Source organism: Dromaius novaehollandiae, chromosome 6 (assembly GCF_036370855.1).
Source record: "Dromaius novaehollandiae isolate bDroNov1 chromosome 6, bDroNov1.hap1, whole genome shotgun sequence".
Classification (NCBI taxonomy): domain Eukaryota; kingdom Metazoa; phylum Chordata; class Aves; order Casuariiformes; family Dromaiidae; genus Dromaius; species Dromaius novaehollandiae.
The window spans coordinates 27,485,732-27,499,180 of record NC_088103.1 but is presented as its reverse complement, the minus strand read 5'-3'; the positions used below and the strand labels follow the sequence as shown (position 1 = coordinate 27,499,180).

The following is a 13,449-nucleotide window of genomic DNA, read 5'->3' as shown; positions in this document are numbered from 1 at the left end:
CAAGCCTTACTGTATATTAGTAAATTGCCTCAAATCAGCTACATGTTATGGCAACATATCTAAATAAAAAGAAAGAGCATTACTGAGCCTCACCCCATTCCTAGAATAGTGGCCCATGGTCAAGGGCCTTTCCCCTTAAAAGTACACAAGACAACATAACAGCATGCAGCCAAGCACAACTTGAGAGCATCTTGACTCTTTTTTTTTTTCCCCCCTCTCTTTTTTTTTTAAAGACTCCCAGTGCTTGCTGGAAGCAGAAGCAATGAAATGTTAGGATTTGGCCCCACTGCAGTGATCCCAGGGCAGGAAGAAGTCTTGTTACCCGAATTAGCACTTCAGCACTCAAAAGTCATATCCCTTGAGGCTCCCTCTGACTCAGTTTTGAGAAAGATCTTCCCAAAGGCCGAGTCTCTGCGCCCTTGTTTCATAAGGCGGAAGGTCCATGGCTTACCTCCTTCTACAACAGCAGGTCTCAGCAGCCATATCTCTAAGCAAGAACGTAGGCTAGAGTTGGCAGCAAGGACGTAAGACTGGCTTTCCAGTGGTCTCAAACACACTTGCTGTTATCACTGTGGCACATCCAGTGCCCACAGGAATTGAGAAATGGAAGAAACATGCCACTTTGCCCACAGGTGAGCCCAATAACTTACAAGACACTTGACCACCATTTGAAATGGAGGAACTCTCAGGAAGGACTGATGCTAATAAAACTCCAACTGCCGCTTTACTGTGAAATCCGTGATGTGTTGCTCCAGCCTAGCAATGAAGAAACACTAAATGCATCGTGGTCAAACAAATTTTTCCTTTTTTATTTAAAATATCATTATAACCAATAGACATACTAGATAACAATGTATACATTCCAGTGGTGCACATGTAATGACTTATGGCATGACTGATTTAAAAAAAAAAAAAAAAAAACCACAAATAACAAACCACAATGTTCTCAGTAATGCCCCACCAACAGCTTATTTGGAGGGAATAAAGGAAAAGCAGGAAAAGGTATCAAATGTGGGGAAGAAAAAAAATTACATTTTTTTCCCAATATTTTTAATGGTGTGTCTTCTCCTTCATATTTCTTGGGACAAAATAAAATTAAGAATATACTTCAAAAAGGGCAGGAGAAATGATCACAGTAACTAGTGTTTTTTTTCTCAACTTTAGTAATAAAAGTTAAAGAACTCTCAAAAATAGACTAGATATTGGGCCTACAAAAGTAATTCATCTGTATGCAAAGCTTACCAAGAATTATTCCTTTTGTAAAATGTAAAGGATGAGCTGATATTACTAGTAAGCTATTTTTACCTACAAAACCAGACTACAATAATAAAATCACCAATTTACAGCTAACACGATACTCTAGATGTACATTATTGTACACGAGCTATATATTACACATGAACATCTTACGTGAAATATATAAGAAACATACTTACTGGTATTGTCTCAACATTGGCCAATAGGTTTATTTTTCTAAAGGAAGTGTATTTTTCTATTATTTCACATTCAGTGTAGTTCCAATAGCAAGGGTTAGCTTTGCTTACTTAAGAAACGTAGAAAGTTTGTGTGAGGTAGTTCGAGAAAACCTAGCTTAAATTTTTAACTGTGAAAGTGGAAACACCATGTGAAGTGATCTGATTCATAACACATTTCTGTAATGCAGAGAGATCTAAGGAAGAGGAGAAGGGAGGAAAAGAGATGACTTACATTATCACTTTTATCCAGTGCCCTTAACTAAGACTAAATTAAGTGAATTGAGAATTTGGATAGGCAGTTGAGTCTCACCACATTTCTCTATTAAAACCTTCTTTCTAATCCTAATGAAAAATGCAGACTGCTCTGCTTCAACCCTAATCCTCAAGCTAAATATGTAGGGCAAAGTGGGTAAACCAAACCATTAATAGGAAAATAAAATGTACCAGCATGAGTGAGCTGCTGTCACTAGCAAGTAAAAATATATCTAGAAACTGTAACTGACTGTCTTTAGCTACTCAAACAGTAAGACCAAGTATAAACTGAACCTTCTTTTCCCACTTTTCCCAAACATTTAATCTCAGATGTTTTGGATTATTGTATGGGTAGGAAACTATCCACTTGTACTAGCTTTTTTTTTTAATCATTTTTTTCTCCATCCAGTGTTGAGATGAATGCCATAGATACATTAATGCAGGATTATTATATTCATGCAAATGCCTGTCAAAGTGCTTAGCTTTTGCTTCCTAACTGAATAGCCTCTGCCTTTAAAGAAGCAATCTTCCATAAAATAAACCCACACATCAGTAACGTTCCTTTTTTACACTGAGCCAGTAGAGGGTGCCATTGCCACAACCACCACAAATAAACTCACTATAGCCTCAGAAATCTGTGTGTGTTTGCATGTGTGTTAATAGACAATTTATGCTGCTATTGTCTTTGTGTCTAGCAGGAATTCTTATCCAAAAGATACCATCACATATATGTAGTAAGGAGCTTCTAAACTAAAAACCCAGGCTGCAAACTGCCTACGTATGGAGAAGTGCTGCGCTTATTCAGCTTAGCAGGATGAATGAAATGGAGCCAGGCAGTCAGGCTAGTCTCAGGCTGTTCAACTGCTCCGTGTTGCTTTGACAGTCCAGCTGCCCAAACACACAAATGCACACACAAAACACTCAAATCTGACCCTCTTGTCTTGAATCAGCAAAAGACCTCACTGAGTAAAGGTGCAGCACACAGTATTAACCTTTTCCTCTCTCCCCCTCAGTCTATTAAAAAATCTTGAAGCACCTACTTGTACAAAATGAGAGGAGCTATTTTGTCTGTTTTGCCCGCGATGCCTGCTGCAGCTGACCAGAGAAGGTGGGAAATAATCTTGTTATTAATGCTCAACTGCTGACCTCAACTGGCATAGGAAATCAGACGCAGCTCACCGATTCATTCACTACCAACCTTCGATGGATTGGAATGGCTCTAGAAGTGGGAAGTTGCATGCACTTTAGCAAAGTCTGTTGTTAGGAAAATATTTTGGAGTCATATAATAAAATAAAGCTCAGTACTAATTTAAGACTAAAACTGTACAATGTATTAGACAGTATAATAGTGAACAACAGAACAATAGACAAAGACAGCTCTGGCTACCCACCTATTTACTATTTGTGCTGGTGTTACCCTGAAATCATTTTATATTTGAAGAAATAAAATGAAAAGTTAGGAAGAGCCTATTGTTGTGATAACTTGGTTACTAGAAATTTGATTTGCTTGTCTTTGAACTTTGCCATCACTTTTTGCATTCCATCATTTTTTGCATTTGCATAACATACAACAAACTGCAGAAAAGTAACACCACTATGAAGATGGTGCCAGAAACGAACTACAGGTTCCAACAGGCAAAGCTCTGACTTTACTGATATAATCCCTTGAACTACAGCTCACCTCCTCACACCAAGGATTGCCCTGGAAAGACCCACACCTTCATCAGTCCTACCTTAAAACGAACAAAGCTCAACTCTCCCTACAGCTTATGAACTCAGTGAAGTTACTATTGCTAGCACACGGTGCTGACAGACTAGACCCAACCTGTATGTTATAAGACAAAAAGAACAGAATAACCGTTTCACTCAATATTCATTTGAAAAACATATTTTCTTTAGGACACTGGAAAGTGATACCAAAATGATTTTAAAGTAGCAAAATATTTCAGCTATCACTGCAACCCAGAGGGGTCCAAAATCAATTTAAATACAAATGATATATACCAAATTTTGTTCTTAATAACATTTATAGGCATCAGAAGTCAATTCTGTCAGTATTAACTTAGCTATACTGGGTTAACCAGAATATCACTTGACCTTATATAACAATGCAGTACTGTTGTATGCCCCAAAATTTTGGCTTAATTCACAGCTTAAAATTTGATAAAAAGTTACAAAATAGACTGTTCTGTTGGTCTCTGTTCAACATGAGCAGATTTTCTACGTTCCAGTGCTAGATGAATCCAAACATGTCCTGCCTATTCTGAGGTAATATACAATTTGGCAGGAACCTGTAAAAATAATTGCCTTAACTAATGTGGTTTAGAAAGGCAATATTGAAATATCTGATACAAGTGAGGAGAGCAAAATTACACACATGTATCACTTACCAGCAGTATAGCCAGGCCAGGAAAACAACCGTGCAGTTTATCAATTTAGTCACTGAGACATTACAATTCCTTGTAACCCTGTATTTTTTTAAAAAAGACATCTGTTAAGATATTGAAAGCATTACTATCACTTTTATCTTTCTAAAACATACTGTAAAGGCAAATTTTCCTCTTTCAGTAACAACCTCAAAAATATATTCACTTTACCCAACAAATTCTGAGGGAACACTGAAGAGCATCAGTCATTCCTCCTGGACAACCTCAGTAGACAGTCATATTATTTGCTTATGCTCTGTGCCTGGCAAGACTTCTGTATTTTTTTAGGCTCATTTCTGTGAGTATCACTAATTTAAATTCCTCTTCACATTCTAATTCACTACACAAAAATATGCATCTACACAAAGCAATCAATTATACAGCCTAGCTTCACTAGAAATCTGCATTTTCCAAAGGAATAAATTCTGAATGATTGTTTAACTCATACATAAACTTAAGTCAGTTATACATAAATCATTATGTAATTATAAAATGTAAACAGTTAAAATACTTCTGTGAGGAGCAGCACCATTTTACATGACTATGACTATTTAGTAACTGTTCTACATATTTCAATATATCTTTTGTTTAAAAAGTGTATTGAAAGCTGGAGCTTCAGTGCTGAAAAGTACTGAATATTTATGACTTAAAATGAACCATTATTAAGATTTCTGCTACACTGGTCTCATGGTGAAGTGAAAGAGAGAAATATTAATTTATACAGCACTATTTCCCCCTCCTTTGGATGGCATATATTGCTCACTTAATGCGTTAGTTACAGAAATCTTACATCCTGAGGTTCTTTACCACTTAATGGTTTTTAGCAATCAGTTACTTTTGCTGGAGAAAGAATGGCTGAAGTTTTGCCCCTATTGCATTCATATCGCTCCTTCTTCTCACCCAAAAAGCACTCACCTTAATAAAAACAAAACCAAACAAAAAAAAACCCCACTAGTAAGAAACTAAACTCCCAAGAATCACATACTACATGGAAGTATAGCTACAGCATACTCGCTTTCCCTGTTGGCAGTTTAGACATCCTGGATACACCTTGTTTTGTGTGTACAAAGACAGGCTACAAGCTAGAAGTAAACAGTTTATTTGCATTGCAATGTATTATTCATGAAGTATCCTCTTGTTTTATGGTTATCACAAGATTTGGCATGCCACAGTTCTGCAGAAAACATCATCTTCCTTTGTTAGGCTAGATATTTCTGCAGTTTTGAAGATATGCTTTGCTTTCTTAAGTTCGTAAAGTCATTCAGATGAGGTTAATTTGCAAAGGATTGTATACTGTTTCTCTAACAAAATTCATTAATTGCTGCTTTTACTGAAATATAGGTAAGTGGCCAAAATAAGAGGATTTTATTCACTGCCAGCACTACAGTAGTATGCCCAAAACTACAGCTGGCTACACTGAATTCTTCCCCCCCCCACCTGGATATGGACACATGACCAAGCATAAAACTTTGAAGGATATCATGAACAAAACATCTGGAATAAATTCTAATTTAAAAAATTGAAAACCTATAAAATCTTAAATAATTCATGATATGGTAATGACAACATTAATATGTGCTTTGATAAAACGAATCTTACAAATTCAGTAAAAAAAGATCAGCAGCATAATAGTAAAGCAAATATGCAGATTTTAAAACCACAATAAAAATTATCAGGTATAATATTTTACAGAGTTAATTACAGCAAAAAAAAAGTGGCTGCTTTTAACACAACTTACAGTTTAAAATTACAGCACTTTATGAAGAATCCTACGATTATTTTTGAAAAAACACTCAAAAATACCACCAACTCTTAAAGGTGCCCTATCAATGACTAAAAGGACCCCTCCCCTCCCACCCCCCAAAAGACCAAGTAGTCATCTACAGCAACCCAAAGGTCCAGCTGATGTTTCTAGACTGCTGTCTGTATCAGAGGCCAATGTTGGATCCGTCGACATTGAAGACACATCATTGACAGATGATGATGAAGATGGATGTTGAGAGCCATTGATCATTGCTGCACCTGTGCTATGAGAAACAAAACAGCAAATCAGTTGCAGATACAGTTGCATGGTTCAGTACTTGCATTAGTCTGTCTCCTCCTAATAGTCATTACTTTTCCCTGTTGATCAGCAAGTTTGAAGAAATGTGTCTCAATCCGTTGTCGAAGTAAATAAAATCCACATTTCTTTAATGTGGGGCTCAAGCTATGAATGGTATGTCAAGAACAACAGAACTCACAGGATACCTGTTCAATTAATATAAATGTTAATGGCTGAAGACTAAAAATCACACGCAGAAACAATACTGCATAAAGCTAGGCCAAGATATCCTACTAAACGCTGAGACCCAAAGCTAGAATATACCTACATATTTCAGTAAAGAGGGAAGGGGCCTGTTTTTCCAGGAGATCCTCCCATTCAAGCTGGAAACTGACTGGTGCTCAGCCACATTGCTTACATCCAATTTGAGACATGCAGTGCTTTTCCAAGCTCTGGGCTTCTGTGAACTCTGACTACAGGCAGCAACAGTTGTCCCGCTCTTGCCACCATTTTTCAACAGTGGGAATGGAGTCTTGTCAATGGTCAGTCAACATTCACATACTGCTTCGAAATTCAGCAACAGTCTAAATGCTTCATAATATTCCTTCTTGTTTAGAATGATTATTCAAGGCAAACAAGCTACAGGTCCTGTTTCATTATTTAACAGACGTAAGTAGTGGTTATATCATTAGGTGATACTGCACCAGCTACCAGTCACACATCTAACCAAGAACAACCAGATTATGGCAATAAAGTACCACTATATAGCTGGATGTTTCTTGAGGAAAAAAATGAAGCGCCAGTTATATGGGGACAATAACAGAGGAGATTACCAGATTAATAAAAAGAGATATTCCATAAAGTAAGGTCAACTCCATTCATACCATTCAAATAAGCATGATCTCTAAGAGAATTCAAGAGCTTACAGGTCATTAAAGAATCATACTTTGAGTTATGTTACTCTTAGATGCCTCAGACAGATTTACTGCCCCCTGACCTACAGCTCATCGTAGCTTTACTGTGCTTTTATTGTAACCAACCTAAAGGGGCTGGCTGTCCACGTATAACCCCATTCTTGGTTCTTTCCTCCAGGTCCATGACTTCCTTGTATATCAACTCTGAAATACAGGGAAGGGAAGGTAGAAAAATGAAATTTGCAAACTCAAAACTCAATGGATAATCAATCTCTTATTAAAGTGTACACTTAAATCTCATAGGCTTATTACTGTTTGGAATTAGTTTTGAACAACATGCTACTGGCTACAGAAATACTGGAAAAAGAATGAATATAAAGTGATATAACAATGTACAATTCTCTTCTGTTGGAGCTGCAATAGCATTGTAAAAGAATGCAGTGACATTACTCAAAGTCTCTTTTGTCCAGGCTTCTTGGGGGCCTGAGGTGAAACTGAGTCATAATGACCAGGCAGTTATTATCAGTGGCTTCTTCTGTAGAGATGAACTAGATCTGCAGTCTTCAAAGGAACAGGCAGACCACCAGGAACTTCACATGCTGACACCACACTTAAGCACATTCCAGTCACCTGGTAGTATTCTAACTGCCAAAAACCAGCAGCCCTTGTGAATTTATTGTAGCTGCACATACACAACTTCATTCCTTCAAGAACCACTTCTGGAGAGCCAAACTCCTTCCAGATAGGATGAGGGTGGCTGAATATAGCTTCTCTGAACAAGTCTTCTATGCACCTGCAGTGTAAAATGTTCACCTAATAAGCAAGTTGTGCTAATATAGTTTATAACTGGAACCTCAAAAATCAGGGCTACCTACAAATTTGCTAGACAATGTTTTGGAAAAAGAGCTGTTTTGGAGAAGTTTCTCAGCTCTGCCACTAATTCTTTCTTATCTCAAAAAAACATTCCATATACTACATCTACTATTTTTTCCATGAGGTGGCAGTCTGAATCTCTGAAAGAAATTCAAAATGTTTAGAATTTGACCTGCCTTTTCATTCTCAAAGATCTTTCCCCAAAGATGGTAACTGACCAAGATAGTCTAAGCAAGCATCAGCTTCCTTAGGGAGGCCAGGCCACAAACGACTGGAAAGATGGGAGCAAAAAACAAAACAAACAAGCCCAAACAGCACTGCTATGCTCCCAACACACATTTGCCACTACATTTCCTCAGCAACAACATCTAAAGGTCCAGATCACCATGAAGCGGTATACAATTTTTGCGTATGAGTAGACACTCTAAATGAAAGAAGCAACCGTATCTTCCAGTTACAGAAGTTCTTCATCCTTACAAAGGCTACGAGAGCTGCTAGAGCACTTATAACATGAATCATATGCCTTGTGCACTGGTCAGAAGGTTTCTAGGCTAATGGCAGCTTGTTACCCAGAAAAGACTTCAGCTGCGAACCTACACAAGTAACAGTAGAAGAAAAAAACATGTTAAATGTAGTTCATAAGAACTGACTGCCAGACTACTACTACTTATGTGGCAAACTAATGTGATGTACATACAGACAGTTTGAAAGAAAAATTAAGAACTATGACTTCGAGGGCTTGTAGCAGCCTTGTGTCTCTAAAGTAAAATCCATATTGTTTAACATACTTTCACTTTCTTTTAGCAGTAAAACTGCGTACTTTCTGCTTCAAAAGGGAAATAACTTCACTTGGAAAGAGGATGATGACAAAATTTACACCGTTCTCCCTACCTCTGCCTTTACAATTAAAATCCAGACTCTAATAGGAAGAGACTTAAAAGTGTGTTAGGACTAGATTTTACAGCCTTTGTGTCTAAAAGGACACTTTAAGCTAGTGCAATGAAATTCTGTCAAAAAAGACTTATGAAACATTTTCCCTACTTGTTACCCTTTGGGGGAGAAAAGGGTATGCAGGCCTAATATCCTTTCCTAGACTTCTTCAGTACGATGTATTAGACTGCTCAATGCACTAAATTCTTGCTTAAATGCAGCATTTATAGCCTGCACAGCTCTCTAGATACACCCAAGCTCAGTGTTACCACTAATCCTCTTTAAAAGTCTAAAACAACTCAGAACTGAAGTATTTGAGATGGGGTAAGCAAACCACCAAAAAAAAAAAGAAAGAAAGAAAGAAAAAGAAAAAGAAAAAAACCTTGCTTAAACTAACTGGAGCATGGTTTTGTCTAAGGCACTGAAACGTGTATCAGAGAAAGGCTCTCAAGAATGAGCATGTGGCACCACAGTGGAAGAGCCACACAGCTGCTCTGATCTCCATGAAAAATATAATTAGGAATTCAGGTATTTGTTCTGCCTTTCACTAAAGAATAACCAGTACTAATTCTGAAACACACTAAATCCTCTGATATGCTAAATTATACAATTAAGGACTGCAACGGTCCTTGGAATGACCTTGGAAGGCATGCTCGCTATCTGCAGACATTTCTAAGCAAACAAAGCCAAAAAACCCTTTTTTCAATGCTCAACCTAACTATTACAGTAGGTGACAATAAAGGAGCAATACATTTTAGAGGTGGCTATGAAAGCTTGCGCTCTTACAGTAGCTCGACCATTTACTTACACAGAGCTCTAACACAAAAATAATATTTAATTTCTGAAGAACTATCATGTCATAAATTTATTCTCTTCTAACTTGTCGGTAGCAACAAAGGAAAGCATATGATAAAAATAATATGTATACAAAATATATCTCCATTAGAAGCAAAGATCTCATTCATCTTAAAAGTAATTTCCACAGGTCTTTAAAGCCCAGTGACTGTCTAATACTTCGTTGAAGTCCAAGAGACCCAGGAGGTTATAACAAGGTTATGGATTACAATATATCAAAAGCTAACACCATATTAACAATCAGATAACTGAAGTCAAAGCAGTATCAGCTCCTTAGGATACAGAAAATCTCTTCCCACAAATTCTGTGAATACACACTGGCATTTCAGAAGGGAAAAAAAAATATCAAAAACAGAGACTCCTCAGAAGGCTTCGGAGTCTTTCACATAAGTATTCCAGAAAGAAAATACATTCTTTTGTCAGCTGGTCTTAATGCACCACAGGAACAGCTAGCAAGCTTTTATGCTCAGGCTGGTATGGAGGTTTAATTTAAAGCAATCTGGACTAACTTTATCATGAGTAGGGCAAGCTGTATTTTGTGTTAGCCCCAGGACCTCTTCAGCAACACCAAACCTTGGAGAAGCAATTTCAAAATCAAGCACAAAACCTTAAAGATGTTCCCTTTACAGTGTATAATTTTGTACCTCATACGTGACCAGGAAATACAGACACTAAAACAGTACTGAACACTAACAACCTTGCTCTTGGAGGTACCAGTCCTATGTCATATTATGGTCTGCTGGACACCTCAACCCCAGCTACTTTCCCAGGATCCCAGAGGTGACAACCATCAGCATCTCCCATACCGGTCATGGGCTCTCCACTTTGTCCCTTATTAACACTCCTCACAGCACATGCCCTCTAATCCTCTGACTGCATTACGTTCAGCACAGTCACTGTTAATATGGACGGCACTCGAAAACTAGTGCTTCTACTTCAGGCCTGCATTGCTCAAACTCATGAGTCTTTTTTCAGCTGTAGCGGTTTGTCCAGAAGAGTCACCCTCCTTAGAAATGCTGCCTTATGGTTTGTGAAAGGTAGGTAAAATGTGCAGGCCTACAGCTGAGCGAGCTTAAATTCATTTAACACAGGTTCAGCACCGCCACTGGAAAATTTCTAGGGGCCTGAGAAATCAAGAGGTTGGCAAGCATTGGTCTATTCCTGGCCCTTCCAAGCAGTTTAAGTACACATTATTAGGTTGTTCAAAAGAACATCAGTAACAGTGATCCTTGGGGCCCAGCCTACTTTAAAAAGCCTTACTATACTTAAAATGCTATTCTTACCTTTCCATTCTTCTATCGTGTGCTCCCTCTCATCTAACTGCTTATCTGGTATCTTTGGTGGAGGCTGAAAAACAAAACTGACTCATGATAAAGCAATTAAAAGGGATATGAAAATGGAATAAATAAAAAATGAAAATAAGGTCTTCAGAATATGAACCTGATTTAAAAATACTATGTCTACTTAGTCAAATGTTCTGTCATATTTAGCTTATTTTCTAGATGTTGCTTCATGTTTTAAACTTGTTCTGATTAGCAAATTTGCCTACATTATTGTAATTATTAAAATAGAAGCTGACCGGTCTGGTAAAATAGCCTGCATGTGCAGCATTCTCCAGCCCCAAACAGCCCTTTATACATATTTACTGTTAATTATCAATTTTTCCCTTTAGTTTTATAGATCAGCAGAATTCTGACTACCATTTAAACCAAGCACCCTTCTCCATTCTCAGCGGGCCATCACCTACTACCTTTCTCTTAAAAAATAACAAGGCTTTTCTCAGCTTATATCAATAACTAGTTTTTGAGAAAAAAAATCAATTTTTTTTTTATTAGTGTCAATAACTTGAAAACTCAAGATCTTGTACTCAGATTTTGCTGGAACACCTATTTTCTACTTTACTGCGATTGCTACAACTAATGGAAGTATTTCTCTGGCCCAGAAGTAAATACCTCAGAATTTTATCAAGGGCAATCAACCCACACTGAAATAAATAAAGTTCAGTAAATTATACTTCTGTATCAGAGCTTTTAGATGCATTACTAAATGTCTAGCAGGTTACATGCAATTATATACGAATAAACACACACACACAGATACAAGTACTTTAGCTGTCTGCAAGTTTGCACCCAGTTCTAATACTAGTTCTAATAAACGTCTATCAATGCCAGTAAATACAATTATAGCTCAGTTAAACTTCTAATGAAATGTGTAGCTCAGACAATAATTTTCTTTCAAGCAATTAAATCAAGCATAAAAACTCTAAGTTTGCTTTAATTCAGTACTTTACTAACCCAAGACCTAGAACAAGAACTTACAGCTTCTGCTTCTGACGGATCATACCAAACATTGATGTATGGGTGCTGCAGGGCTTCATCCACAGAGATTCTTTTAGAAGCATCTATAACCAGCATTTTTGATAATAAATCCCTTGCTTGACTGGCTGCAAAAGTGAAATTTTCTATTTAGACTACTGCCATATGCATATAAAGCGGTATTTTCAAGCTCATGAGGGGAGAAGATTCATGGTAAACAAATCATGGTTTAATATGTATATGACCCTCACATAATTTGGAGTTTAGGAAAGTGGTCCATGTAACAACAACAAAAATTGTTGTGTATTCTATGGAAAAAAGATTTCCATGGAAAATAGTTTAACAGTAATTCTCAATAATCTTCCTACAAGCAAGCAAAGACAGACCAACAATGGTATTTTTTGTATTTATCAAGCTTATTATTGGGACATAAATTCTAAACAGCAATTAAAAAAAAAAGAGCTGTACACCTAATAAAAGAAACCAGGTTGTCAGACAGTTTAAAAAATAAGGGGATGGGGAGTAGTGGACACTGATAGAACCTCTTCAGTAAGTTTTTCCCCCAACTTCTCTTTTTCTTTCTCAGAATAACAGAGTACAGTAAGTAAGCACCAAATATTTCAATTTTTTTAGGCAAACTTGAAGTATAGGAATGAGAGAAAGAAAGAGAATCTGCCTATCAAAGTTAAATTAGCAGGCCTGAGTGCTGGGCATTTTCAGCCTGTTTGTTTTTAATTAAAACGACTGTGCTGACATTTTGGAAAACAAGTAATAGGTAAAGAAAGATTGGCTGAAAGATGAGAAACTCCAGCTAGGAGAAACGAACCTTAATATGCTAAAGAAGGAGAAGAAACAAAATGCAATAAAAGCAAGGGAAAATACACAAATTAATACCCTGAAGACAAATACTATGGATATACCCAGCTAAATATAAAACTAGTAAGTCAGCTGGATGGGAAATTCCTATATAATATGCCACAGAGCCATCAAGTCATTCCTCTGCTATATCTGATCTTACAAAACTGCAACTCCAGCACACTCTTATTCTAATTTGTTCAGTTCCCTTTCAGAAAGGGGTAAGAGCAGTTCAAATTCATCCAAAAGCTAAAATCATCTCTAAGAAGACTGAAAGTAATTGCACGAAGTAATACCATTTCACCAGATCAGAAGTAGAGGGATAACGCTTTTGAAGTGTTTGAATGATAAATGCTGAAGGAGGAAAGGATTGTTTATGATGATCCAAAAGCATATATTAATCTGAATATGTTTTGTATAAGCTTCTCAAGGTATGGCTGGAACTTGTATCCTCTTAAGTTCTGAATGATTCAAAGGATACATTAGCCTAGGCAAAAGATTTATATATGGTAG

At 37.0% G+C, this 13,449-nt stretch overlaps 1 protein-coding gene across 5 annotated transcripts in view; it reads right to left on the bottom strand.

Annotated features, from left to right (window-relative positions):
* Nucleotides 1-788: 788 nt before the first annotated feature.
* MAPK8 (mitogen-activated protein kinase 8) overlaps nucleotides 789-13,449 on the bottom strand; it is a 56,967-nt gene continuing 44,306 nt past the window's right edge. For 4 of the 5 annotated variants that reach the window (XM_064513995.1, XM_064513994.1, XM_064513991.1 and 1 more), the window contains 4 exons: nucleotides 12,085-12,209; nucleotides 11,050-11,113; nucleotides 7,235-7,312; nucleotides 789-6,175 (listed from right to left, as the gene is read on the bottom strand). In XM_064513995.1, coding sequence (XP_064370065.1) covers nucleotides 6,030-6,175; nucleotides 7,235-7,312; nucleotides 11,050-11,113; nucleotides 12,085-12,209 — 413 coding nt within the window. In that variant the 3' untranslated portion in view covers nucleotides 789-6,029. Of the gene's footprint in view, nucleotides 6,181-7,234; nucleotides 7,313-11,049; nucleotides 11,114-12,084; nucleotides 12,210-13,449 lie in introns of all 5 variants that reach the window. The other variant, XM_064513996.1, reaches the window with a different exon arrangement.